At 45.0% G+C, this 13,927-nt stretch overlaps 1 protein-coding gene and 1 non-coding gene across 3 annotated transcripts in view; both read left to right on the forward strand.

The window, feature by feature from the left end:
• LOC124796361 overlaps window positions 1-13,927 on the forward strand; it is a 211,235-nt gene that overhangs the window by 177,607 nt on the left and 19,701 nt on the right. For both annotated transcript variants that reach the window (XM_047260518.1, XM_047260517.1), the window contains exon 5: window positions 3,429-3,653. In XM_047260518.1, coding sequence (XP_047116474.1) covers window positions 3,429-3,653 — 225 coding nt within the window. The remainder of the gene's footprint in view (window positions 1-3,428; window positions 3,654-13,927) is intronic.
• Trnat-ugu lies at window positions 9,671-9,744 on the forward strand. The gene has a single exon. It is a non-coding gene; the product is annotated as a tRNA-Thr (tRNA).

Genomic DNA, 13,927 nt, shown 5'->3' on the forward strand with positions numbered 1-13,927 from the left:
CGGCCAGCTATTCGCATGATTCCCTTCGCCGATCTACGGAGTGTTTTATGTCGTCGTCTTGCTCTTTTATGGCACGCACATTGGTCGACACTTATCAATAATAAATTGCGGGACGTGAAAGCTCTTCCTGCTTGGACCTCTTCCTCCCGAACTCGTCGTCGGGAGGAGATAATTTTAACTAGACTCCGGATAGGGCACTGTCCTTTTAGCCATCGACGTCATTTGAGCGGCGATCCTCCCCCACTCTGTCCCCACTGCTCTCAGCTGTGGACGGTGAGACACCTTTTACTTGAGTGCCCCTATTTTACTCCGTTACGCGCCCGTCTACAGCTGTCGCCTGTATATATCTTCCATTTTAGCAGATGACACGCGCTCAGCCGACCGCGTTCTCGAGTTCATTAGTGCCAGTGAGATGACGTCAGTCATTTGACGCTCTTTTTGGGGACAAACAACCCCCCTTCTATAGTGGTTTTTTAAGCTTTCCTTCTGTTTTTGGTTTCCCTACTTTTTTGAGTTTCGCTCCCCTTACTGCTGGTTTTTTTTTACCTTTTCCTAAGTCACAGACCGGGCGCTAATGGCCCGCAGCTCGTGGTCGCGCGGTAGCGTTCTCGCTTCCCGCGCCTGGGTTCCCGGATTCGATTCCCGGCGGGGTCAGGGATTTTCTCTGCCTCGTGATGACTGGGTGTTGTGTGATGTCTTTAGGTTAGTTAGGTTTAAGTAGTTCTAAGTTCTAGGGGACTGATGACCATAGATGTTAAGTCCCATAGTGCTCAGAGCCATTTGAATCACTTGGGCGCTAATGACCATAGCACTTTTGCGCCCTAAAACCATAACACAAAAAAAAAATCTTCCAAGTGACCCTTTGACGGCACTAATCGGGCAGTGCACGTCGATGCTGTGCAGTGCGTAGAAGACGGGCTACAGGTGTGCTTGCCCTCAGACTCATTGCTAGTAACTGGTTCGTAACAGTTCGTGCTGACACGTCTGGGCTCACAAGCCCTCTTACATATGTTCTGGTAGCTATACGATCTGCCACTGCTGCCCTTACAATACGGCGATCCTGGCGGGCTTCTGTGCTGCACGGACATCCAGAACCTCGTCTGCGTGTGTGAGAATACTCACGTGACCGGTGATAACAGCATCGTTGCACATCTGACGCGGCACGTCCAACTTGTATGTCAAATCTCAGAAAGCATCAACTCGCCAATTGGTAGGCCGCAATTTGACCCCTTTCGAACTCGCTCAGTTGGTTGTAGGAAGCACAAGTGCATCTCAGTGCCATGGTTGCGTGCTTGCTTCACACATTTGCGCCACACTAAGCCTTCTGGCTGTAAGCATTCCCTGCTAAAGGATAGACATAGATGGCGCTCTGAGAGCTATGCCACTATGCAATATGTTGGCGGACAACGTTGAAACCATTATAAGTACATTTATTATCCCCCATGTGGCAAATGCTATCATTAGACCAAAATCGATGTTGTCTTTCCAGGTGTACAAAATCTTTTTTTGGCAGTGTACGATCACACACAGAAGAAAGTACATAATTTAGGGACAGGTGACGCCCAGGACTTCCCTCTCTTAGGTAAATAGCGATATGGCGACAGGAAGGGCACGGGCTACAAAGTTAAACATAAATACACTACTGGCAATTAAAATTGCTACACCAAGAAGAAATGCAGATGATAAACGGGTATTCATTGGACAAATATATTATACTAGAAACGACATGTGATTACATTTTCACGCAATTTGGGTGCATAGGTCCTGAGAAATCAGTACCCAGAACAACGACCTCTGGACGTAATAACGGCCTTGATACGCCTGGGCATTGAGTCAAACAGACCTTGGATAGCGTGTACAGGTACAGCTACCCATGCAGCTTCAACACGATACTACAGTTCATCAAGAGTAGTGACTGGCGTATTGTGACTAGCCAGTTGCTCGGCCACCATTGACCAGACGTTTTCAGTTGGTGAGAGATCTGGAGAATGTGCTGGCCAGGGTAGGAGTCGAACAGTATTCTGTATCCAGAAAGGCCCTTAAAGGACCTGCAACATGCTGTCGTGCATTATCCTGCTGAAATGTAGGGCTTCGCAGGGATCGAATGAAGGGTAGAGCCACGGGCCGTCACACATCTGAAATGCAACGTTCACTGTCCAAAGTGCCGTCAATGCGAACAAGAGGTGACCGAGACGTGTAAGCAATGGCACCCCATACCACCACGCCGGGTGATGCGCCAGTATGGCGATGATGAATACACTCTTCCAATGTGCGTTCACGCCGATGTCGCCAAACACGGATGCGACCATCATGATGCTGTAAACAGAACCTAGATTCATCCGAAAAAATGACGTTTTGCCATTCGTCCACCCAGATTCGTCGTTGAGTACACCATCGCAGGCGCTCCTGTTGTAATGCAGCGTCAAGGGTAACCGCAGCCATGGTCTCTGAGCTGATAGTCCATGCTGCTGCAAACGTCGTCGAACTGTTCGTTCAGATGGTTGTTGTCTTGCAAACGTCCCCATCTGTTGACTCAGGGATCTAGACGTGGCTGCACGATCCTTTACAGCCATGCGGATAAGATGCCTGTCATCTCGACTGCTAGTGATACGAGGCCGTTGGGATCCAGCACGGCGTTCCGTATTACCCTCCTGAACCCACCGGTTCCATATTCTGCTAATAGTCATTGGATCTCGACCAACGCGAGCAGCAATGTCGCGATACGATAAACCGCAATCGCGATAGGCTACAATCCGACCTTTATCAAAGCCGGAAACGTGATGGTACGCATTTCTCCTCCTTACACGAGGTATCACAACAACGTTTCGCCAGTCAACGCCGGTCAACTGCTGTTTGTGGATGAGAAATCCGTGTGAAACTTTCCTCATGTCAGCACGTTCTAGGTGTCGCCACCGGCGCCAACCTTGTGTGAATGCTCTGAAAAGCTAATCATTTGCATATCACAGTATGTTCTTCCTGTCCGTTAAATTTCGCGTCTCCAGCACGTCATCTTCGTGGTGTAGCAATTTTAATGGCCAGTAGTGTTAATAATAATAAATAAAACTGCCGAATCTTGTGTACAAGAGAACCCGTACTGGACTGGATTAACGTTAACGAACAGTCAAGAAGATTTTGACAATGCAGAACTGTATCGAACGCCTTCGGGAAGTCGAGGAACATAGCATCAACCTGAGCGCCAGTATATTCTGCCTTCCGCGTCTCTCTTCTTTTATGCCCGACATTTCTGACAGTGTTCTGAAATTAACTTGGTCAAAGGAAATAGAAAATTGTAAGAGATAACACTCGCATCCTTGGCAACTTAATAGGCGCGGTCTTCTGTTCCCGCTGTGCATCTGTCACATCCAGCCTCACTGCAGTGTCCAGCAACAACCTCTTTGTCTCCATAGTTACTCTTTAACTGTCCACAGAGCAGAATAAGGTCAGTGAAGAAAATCCAAAAGTCCCTGGGCCTTGAGCCGTGGGACGTGGAAACCATGCTGGACTTTCCGACGCCGGGCCTGGAGCTGCTGACGTACTCGGCGTTCATGATGTCGATGGCCGCCCGTGGCTACGTGCTGTGGCTCCTCAACGTCGCCGCCGCTCTTTGGGTGGGTTTCCAGGCACTCGGTGGAGGTTGCCATGCCGACGATCAGGTACGTCCCACTCTACTCTTACTACTTGTTCGCTGTAAGAAGACTCTGCGCCTGGTGGCTGATGGGAGCAGCAGAATCGATGGCCGCAGTCAGTACCGTCAGCTTTCCGTTTCAGCCGAACTAGTCGGGCTTAGCTAGCAGGCACCACAGTGTTCAGTGTGACTATGTAATCATGAATGAAAGCAGACGTAACATGTGAATATAGAATCACAGAAATGTTCCATATAATTGTGTTGGAAATGGTTTAAATTTTTGATGTGTTCAGTGAAGACACTCGCTGCATGCAGTACTGAAAGGTAACGGTGGCAGCGACAGGAAACAAGATATTATCAGTACTACGTCATACAATACCATCCGACTGTTGGAACAGCTACCGCCGTCAGACACCAAGCCGAGAAGCTTCTTACAGTGAAGATTCATACTCTTAAGACTTTCAAATAACATTATTTTTCACTAATTATGTCCTATAGTTTCAACTAAGAGCAAACTCTGACACATCAAGGATGCACATTTCCTTGAGCCTGATTTAAGTTGAGAAGTGTTACGCAAGGTACATCTGAAACGATTGGTAAATGGTATCATAACCTCTTCAGTCCTGAGCACATATTAAAAGTATAAATGGGCCATTATTGTGTTAATTGCTTTGTGTTAGCTCTACTTAACAATGAGTTACCCTCAAAAATGTATTGAAAACATAGTGATTTATTACAGATGGTATCATATGTGATACCTCAGGACTTAAACAGGACAATTACGCACACAGCTTTACAGCTTCTTGTTGCTTTATTACGACAAAAAAAAACTAGTCATACGATACATATACTCTTTATACTGAAACAAAATCATCGTTCCAAAATTTTTCGAAGTATTTCTATCTTTCCTAATATTACCAGATGAATTGGTATTAACTTTACTTGTCCTAATTTAATTTAATTTTTTGTCGAATGGATGACGACCATTCGCGACTACACTATACTCGAGGCGTTTCAACGCAGATTTTGAGCACGTCTTTCTTAACTGCCGGAGGAATTCTCGAAGTTTCATCGTGGATTCGATCTTTTAAGTGGGGTAGGACGTCAAACGGGCCGACTTGAAGCAGAAGAGACTCCACAGGACATTTTAATTTTCACTGTCTATACTTTTACAGATCAATTCATAAGACTTTGTCAGCATGACCAAGAAGGATTCAGGATCCACACTCATAGCAGTGGAAGCTCAAAAACATATCAAAATAATTTTTTTACATGTGTAATTTCATCATTTTCTCACTGTTACAAGCTGCATCTGTAGCTATATACACTTTTCTTCATAGGTAAGAGAGATTCTTCGATGAATTTTGCACAGCTTACAAACCATACTTATAGGTGTATGAAACTCTAGAATTTTTCAAATCTATTAAAATCTGTGGTAAAAAATGAGATAATTAACTATGAAATTTGAGTTTTTTCTAAACATGTTTAAAATGTAACAGCTCATTCATTTTTTCATAATTTAAATTAATTCTTGAGTTTCATACACCTGTATGTATGGTTAGTATGCAGTGCAAAATTCATCGAAGAATCTCTCTTACTTATGAAGAAAAATGTACCTATAGCAACAAATGCAGCCAATATTAAGTGAAAAAATGAAATTTCACATGTAAAAAGAACTATTTTGTTATTTTTTTGAACTTCCACTGCTATGAGTGTGAATCCTGAACCCTTCCTGGTTAGCCTGACAAAGTTTTATATACTTATTTGTTAAAGTATAGACAGTGAAAATTAAAATGTCCTGTGGTGCCTCTCCTGCTCCAAGTCGGCCCGTTTGACGTCATACCCCCCTTCTGTTGCAAGCTTCTCGGCTAGTCGGAGTACCCTCTCGCCTTCAAATAACACTGTAGGAGAAAGTATGACCATGGTTGAATCAGGCGAGCTAGTCCGTTCTCGGGAGTGCCGATGGTTTTCCGAGCCCCTGTTGACTTTCAGTTCGATGCACTGGCAGCTGCACGGAAGTTTCTTACCCAATTCCATATCGTTCCACGAGCAGAAACTGGATGTCGAGGCTGAATCTTGAAATTTTCACGAAAGGCACGCTGCACTCGCACGATAGATTCGCCATAGCGAAAATGGCATTCCACCACGGACGCACAATGTTGCTTCGACCACTACGACGTGATTACTGACCTTTATATGAGATGAAGCCTGATACTCCGCGCTATAGTTGGCACCACCGTCGATGTATCTTGTTCTTAGCGCTCATTATTCAAGTTTGAAATCGTCCAAACATTATGGAAATGGAAATGCCGCGAGGCTAGGGCCTCCCGTCGGGTAGACCGTTCGCCGGGTGCAAGTCTTTCGAGTTGACGCCACGGTGGCGACTTGAGTGTCGATGGGGATGAAACGATGATGATAAGGACCACACAACACCTAGGCCCTGAGCGAAGAAAATCTCCGAAGCAGCCGGGAATCGAACCCGGGCCGTTAGGAATGACATTTCATCGCGCTGACCACTCAGCTACCAGGGGCGGACGGCCAAACATTATGAAACTTCCTGTATATGATATCCAAAAGTTTAAAATTTATTTAACTGTTATAACATTAATTTGTAGTTTGTTATTAACTGAGGAATGTTCAAAAATTTTCAAATGTGTGTGAAATCTTATGGGACTTAACTGCTAAGGTTATCAGTCCCTAAGATTGCACACTACTTAACCTTAACTATCCTAACGACAAACACACACACCCATGCCCGAGGGAGGACCCGAACCTCCGCCGGGACCTGCCGCACAGCTTCAATAAGTTATTAAAGCAGGTGGAAACACCCGTAACTGGAAAAGGATATGTCCTTATCTTCACTTCGACGTGATATGCTGTGCAGTTGCAGGATCAATGATGACACCTCGTGGCGCACGGCCGAGTGATGAACAAGAGAGCTGCGTAAGTGTGATGTGTATCGTACATGATATCATAAGCCAGAAAAGGTTCAGCTCCGTGCGCACCCGAGAAAAAAATAAAATCTGGAGATATCATAATACCTCAAGACTGAAGACGATAAAGTAAAAAAGGTGCAAAGTGGAAATTACGGTGCTAGCCGACGCCTTAGACCAGTGAAGCTGTGCACACGCTTCAGTGGAAACATAATGGTGATTACGAGTATATCAATATCCATATTTTGAAACCAAAATAAAAGAGACCCCATTTATTATGAGAATTTACTGCATCCGACTAGAAAATATTTCGGTTATGACTGGGAACCTCAGTCAAAGATGAACAGAAAATCGGAGAGAAAGCGGGATATCGAAAGAAAAAAGCATTGCAGCTGTAATGGATAACACAACCTCAAAACGAACTTAAGGAAAACGTATTCATCGTAAAAAAAATAGAAGTATGTACTGCAGAATGCACTTCGGCTATATACACTATGTGGTCAAAAGTATCTGGACACCTGGCTGAAAATGACTTACAAGTTCGTGGCGCCCTCCATCGGTAATGCTGGAATTCAGTATGGTGTTGGCCCACCGTTAGCCTTGATGATAGCTTCCACTCTCGCAGGCATACGTTCAATCAGGTTCTGCCAGGTTTCTTGGGGATTGGCAGGCCGTTTTTCAAGGAGTGCTGCACTGAGGAGAGGTATCGATGCCGGTCGGTGAGGCCTGGCACGAAATCGGCGTTCCAAAACATCCCAAAGGTATTCTGTAGGATTCAGGTCAGGAGTCTGTGTAGACCAGTCCATTAAAGGGATGTTATTGATATCCAACCACTCCGCCATAGGTCTTGCATTATGAACAGGTGCTCGATCGTGTTGAAAGATGCAATCGCCATCCCCGAATTGCTCTACAACAGTGGGAAGCAAGAAGGTGCTTAAAAAATCAATGTAGGCCGCTGCTGTGATGGTGCCACGCAAAACAACAATGGGTACAAGCGCCCTCCATGAAAAACACGACGACACCATAACATCACCGCCTCCGAATTTTACCGTTGGCACTATAAACGGTGGCAGATGACCTTCACCGGGCATTCGCCATACACACACCCTGCCATCGGATTGCCACATTGTGTACCGTGATTCGTGACTCTACACAACGTTTCTCCACTGTTCAATCGTCCAATGTTTACGCTCCTTACCCCAAGCGAGGCGTCGTTTGGCATTTGCCGACGTGATGTGTGGCTTATGAGCAGCCGCTCGACCATGAAATCCGTTTTCTCACCTCCCGCCTGTCATAGTACTTGCAGTGAATCCTGATGCAGTTTGGAATTGCTGTGTGATGGTCTGGATAGATGTCCCTCTTCAAATGTCTGCGGTCTCTGTCAGTCAACTGTACGCTTTTGTGCTGTACGTGTCCCTTCACGTTTCCACTTCACTTTCACAACCGAAACAGTGGACCTAGGGATGTTTAGGAATGTGTAAATCTCGCGTACAGACGTACGACACAAGTGACACACAATTACCTGACCATGTTCGAAGTCCGTGAGTTCCGCGGAGCGCCCATTCTGCTCTCTCACGATCTCTAATGACTACTGAGGCCGCTTATATGGAGTACCTGGCAGTAGCTGGCAGCACAATGCACCTAATATGAAAAACGTATGTTTTTCGTGGGTGTCCGGATACTTTTGATCACATAGTGTAGCTCAAGTATGCAGTTGCGACTATACAGGGTGTGAACGATAATTGCCTACAGAGTACTACAGTGGTGTAGATGAAGTAGAGACGAACAATTTGATACTTAATAGTGTGTGTAGTCTGGAAAATACCTCAAATTGGCCTACAAAAACCACCTAACCGACAGCCCGTGCGCGCCACGCATTATTTCCAATATTATCTCTGCTACTCCAGTTCAAAATTATTCATTCAGTTTCCAACAAGAAGGTCTTATTTGTTTTTATGTTCCCGTACTTCAGTCAGTCAAAACCGTACTATTATAGGATCACTTTTTTGTCCGCCCGTCCGTTCTCCTGTTTGTCTATATGTTCTTCTTCGCAGGAACTGGTAAACGTATGGAGTTGAAATTTCGACGACATATAAACGTCTACGGTTCATGGACGATGTAATAATGTGAAGCTTCTGAGCCAATGCGCTCAAAAGATACGGCCATTTATGTCACATACTTTGGTGCTCGCAAATTCACTCATCAAAGGCCGCAGCGTACTTGCTGTCGGTCTAGATTCATGAGCTTTGGCAAGAAGGAAGGTGTCACAGTACAACCAAAAGAAAAAATCCTAAAACTGTCAGTCTGCATATCAAATGAAAAAATGATTTGTCTGACTATTTGTTAAGACCCCTTCTTTCTAAGGAACAGGTAGACATTTGAAGCTGAAATCTATGTCGCATACTAAGGTCTATGATACCTTGCCAATAGAATAAACGTTAGTTTCTAAGCCTATGCAGTCGAAAGATATGGGCATTTATGTGACATATTTTGCTAGTCGCAAACTCACTTACTGTGCTAAAACCTGTAGGGCCCTTCCCCTTGACGTAAGATCATGAAATTTGGCAATAAGAAAGGTTTCACAGTACAGGAAAAGCAAAATATCAGAAAATTGTTAATTTGTAATTATATCAAACGAAAAAATATTTCTTTTGTCATTTGTTATCCGACTTCAAACTTGAAGTTAAAACATTGCCGAAAGTCTTGGTCGCAGGGACCATTGTGTTACCATATTAACGTCGGTAACAGGCAAAAATCGTCAAGATCCTCGATTTGCGAAATGGTTGAACCGTCCAAATATAACTAAATTTGTACAGAGCCTACTGGCACCTGCCCAATTTTTTTTTCTCTGGGTCTAATAGTTTACACGTAGAGAGCGAGAAAACGTTGAAAAAAACAGCGTGACGCGTAAGCGCTGTAACTTAGCTCATTTTTGTAGGTCAGTTTGAGGTACTAGACAACAAGTTTCATGAATAAAACTGTTCGTCTCGACTTCCTCTACGCCATTGTGTTACGTTGTAAACAGTTTTTGTTTACACACTGGACATCGAGAATGTGGGTTTCGCGGGAGGCGTGCCAGAGATAAATCCCTGCAGTCGCGCTATCCTCTGTGTCCTCGGTGGCTCAGATGGGTAGAGCGTCTGCCATGTAAGCAGGAGATCCCGGGTTCGAATCCCGGTCGGGGCACACATTTTCATCTGTCCCCGTTGACGTATGTCAACGCCTGTAAGCAGTTAAGGGTGTTCATTTCAATGGAAATGATTATCTTCAACGCCGAGGCACAGCGGTCCACCAAGGGGCTCGTTCAGAGGCTGGGCCGTCAGGTGCACCACCGGCCGACTATTCGTTGGCCCGACTTTCTGCAGGAGTAAAGCTCTTCCGCAGCAACCAGAAGAAGACGACGGTTCCACACAACCTCATGCCAGTCCTCAAGCCAGGTTGCACCGTCTTCCACCCAACGACGATCCTGCAGGGAATAAGTGAATAGCATTTACTTACTTGTCTTGCCCCCCTCCTCCCCCTCCTCCCCCTCCCCCCCCTCCTTCCCACGCCTAATGCCTGCCGTCCCTCTGTGCTTAGGAAGAGTTCGCCGTCAAGTGGGTAATCATTCTACCGAAAATACGGACCGCTAATGGGGAAATTCGCTGACATGAGCGACTTCGACGTACGGCGCCTGGAGGCGAACATGCTGACGAAGTGGTCGGCTGTTCAAGTGCTGCTGTCTTGAGCATCTATGAAAACAGGTTCAAGAACGGTGCAATCACTGTAAGGTGACAATATGCTGGTCATCTACGTCTCATCACAGAATTTTGAGATGGAGGCTTGCCCACAATGAAAAACAGGATAAATCTGCGTCAAATCTGATGATACTGTAAAATGCTGTATTGCGTTTCAAAGATGGACTAACGCGCTATTAAGGACGTGGTCGTCACGTTTTGGCGCATCAGTCTACGTATCAGTAATAAACAGAAAAGGTTATTTACGACCAACTTACCGTAAACTGAGGCACTTTGAACGCCGTAGTTACTTTGATCACTCAGACACCAAAAGTTTTATAGTTCTTTTTGGAAATTTGTGGTAAGGTCTTATTGGACCAAACTACTTAGGTAGTGGCCTACACATTACTTGATCTAACTTAAACTAACTTACGCTGTGGACAACACACATCCATGCCCGAGGGAGGACTCGAACCTCCGACGTTTTAGAGTTCTCTGCTGACTCTCAGTTAGGCGTTTAGTGTATACAGCCGGCCTAAGTGGCCGTTCGGTTCTAGGCGCTACAGTCTGGAACCGAGCGACCGCTACGATCGCAGGTTCGAATCCTGCCTCGGGCATGAATGTGTGTGATGTCCTTAGGTTAGTTAGGTTTAATTAGTTCTAAGTTCTAGGCGATGATGACCACAGAAGTTAAGTCGCATTGTGCTCAGAGCCATTTTAACCATTTAGTGTATACTGTTTGGTGGTAAAGTTTCATCAATATACACTAAATGGAATCACGTAGTGCCGATTTCCTTGCGCAACAGTTGCCAATATATTGCCATTATAATTGTATACCAAAAAGTGTATTAAAATCTGGTTTTCAAAAATACACAGATAACTGTAATGTGATCAGTGTTTTCAACTACACTGAAGTGACAAAAGTCATGGGATACCTCCATTAGCCTGCGTAATGCAGCGACTCGACGTAGCATGGTCTCAACAAGTCGTTGGAAGTCGCCTGCAGGAATACTGAGCCATGTAGGCTCTGTAACCACCCATGATTCCATAAGTTGTGCCGGTGGAGGATGTTGTGTACGGATTAACCTCTAGATCTTTCGGGCGATCTGGGTGGCCAGATCATTCGGCCGAACTGTCCAGAATGTTCCTCAAGCCAACAGCGAACAATTGTGGCCCGGTGAGATGGCGAACTGTCATCCATAAAAATTTCATCCTTGTTTGGGGATATGAAATCCATGAATGGCTGTAAATTGTCTCCAAGTAGCCAAACATAGCCTTTCTCAGTCGATGATCAGTTCAGTTTGAAACGTCCCCTTAGAAAAATTAATGAATTACTGTGCTGGAAAACCCCTTACGTTATTTGATTTTCAAACAGCTGAGCAAAACTGAACGTACCCAGACATTTCGCTCTTTACCTATTCCGGTCAACACTAAACTGACACACAATATTTTTAGCGCAACGCAATCTGACTTTCAATAATCTCTACAAAAGAATGGCCCTGACTAACAATAACCTATACCTTTCATGAATCACTTACCTCACAAAAATCTTCGTTACTCGAACTACTGCAATAAAGCGAGCCCCAATACTGCCAGCTAAATAAAAGATTCTAACTACTGAAGGCACTAACTAATGATAGGCATACTTAGCAAATGAAAAATTTTTATAGAGAACAAACAATGTATTTACCTTAATAGTGTTCAAAAGTCATAATATATATATCAGTTCATGACATCCAGTCTTACAAATTTACTGTCTCTGATGGACACACGTCCAGATCATCCGCTCTCAAAACTCTGTCATCTCTCTCCCCACATCCACCACTGCTGGCGGCTCACCTCCAACTGCGCACCGCTACGCGCTGTGTAAGTAGGCTGTTTAGGTTTTTTTTATTGGTAACGCCACCTTTGTATGAAAATCACTGGCTGTGCTGTGTGCAGTCTGTGGCTGCTTTGCATTGTTGTAATACTCGCCATTGTAGAGTTAGGCAGCTGGCTGTGAACAGCGCGTAGCGTTGCGCAGTTGGAGGTGAGCCGCCAGCAGTGGTGGATGTGGGGAGAGAGATGACGGAGTTTTGTAATTTGTCATGAACTGCTATATTTATATATGATGGTATCAAGGTAAATACATTGTTTGTTCTCTATTAATATCTTTCATTTGCTAACTATCCCTATCAGTAGTTAGTGCCTTCCATAGTTTGAATCTTTTATTTAGCTGGCAGTAGTGGCGCTCGCTGTATTGCAGTAGCTTGAGTAGCGAAGATTTTTGTGAGGTAAGTGATTTGTGAAAGGTATAGTTTAATGTTAGTCAGGGCCATTCTTTTGTAGGGAATTTTGAAAGTCAGATTGCGTTGCGCTAACCAAATATTGTGTGTCAGTTTAAGGACAGTCATGTATAATTGTTCAAAGGGGAAGTTTCAGCTGTTCACATCCAACTGCCCAATACTACAATAGCGACTATTCCAACAATGCCAACCAGCCACAGACTGCACACACCACAGCCAGTGATTTTCATACAGAGCGCTACGTGACGTTACCAACATAAAAACCTAAACAGCCTACTTACAAGTTTGACCAGAGGACCCTCTCCATTTCATTTGAACACTGCCCACACCGTTACCACCAGCATTCACAGTGCTTTGTTGACAGCTTGGAAAACGTGAAAATTTTTGGTAAGGACTATGGGACCAAACTGCTGAGGTCATCGCAACTTAGGCTTACGCACTACTTAATCTAACTTAAACTAACTTACGCTAAGGACAACACACACACCCATGCCCAAGGGAGGACTCGAACCTCCGATGGCGGCACAGCTTCGATCCATGGCTTCGTGGGGGTCTTCGTCTCATTCAAAGCCTACCATCAGCGCTTACCAACTGAAATCGCGACTTATCTGACCAGGCCATGGTTTTCCTGTCGTCTGGGGTCCAACCAATATGGTCACGAGTCCAGGAGAGGCGCTGACGGCGATGCTGTGCTCTTAGCAATGGCACTCTTAGGGAAGGCATACGATCGTCTGCTGCCATATCCCATTAATGCCAAAATTTCTCTGCACACAGATACGTTCTTAGTACGTCCTACATTGATTTCTGCGGCTATTTCACGTAGTGTTGCTTTTCTGTCAGCACTGACAAATCTACGCTAAGGCCGCTCTACTCGTTCGTAAAGTGAAGGCCATTGGCCACTGTATTGTCCGTGGTGAGAGTTAACGCCTGAAATTTGGTATTCTCGGCACCCTCTTAACACTGTGGATCTCGGAATATCGTATTTGCTAACGATTTCCGAAATGGAATGTCCCATGCGCCTAGTGCCAACAACCATTCCACGTTCAGAGTCTGTTATTTCCTGTCGTGTGGCCATAATTCCGTCGGAAACCTTTTGACATGCATCGCCCGATTACAAATTATACGAGTATGTGCTCCAAGGCACCGCCGTTTTATACCTTGTGTACGCGATACTAGCGCCATATGTGTACGTTGATATCGCTGTCCAATGATTTTTCAAATGGTTCAAATGGCTCTAAGCACTATGGGACTTAAGATCTGAGGTCATCAGTCCCCTAGACTTAGAACTACTTAAACCTAACTAACCTAAGAACATCTCACACATCGATGCCCGAGGCAGGATTCGAGCCTGCGACCTTAGCAGCCGCG

The sequence above is a fragment of the Schistocerca piceifrons genome, chromosome 4 (genome assembly GCF_021461385.2).
Source record: "Schistocerca piceifrons isolate TAMUIC-IGC-003096 chromosome 4, iqSchPice1.1, whole genome shotgun sequence".
NCBI lineage: Eukaryota > Metazoa > Arthropoda > Insecta > Orthoptera > Acrididae > Schistocerca > Schistocerca piceifrons.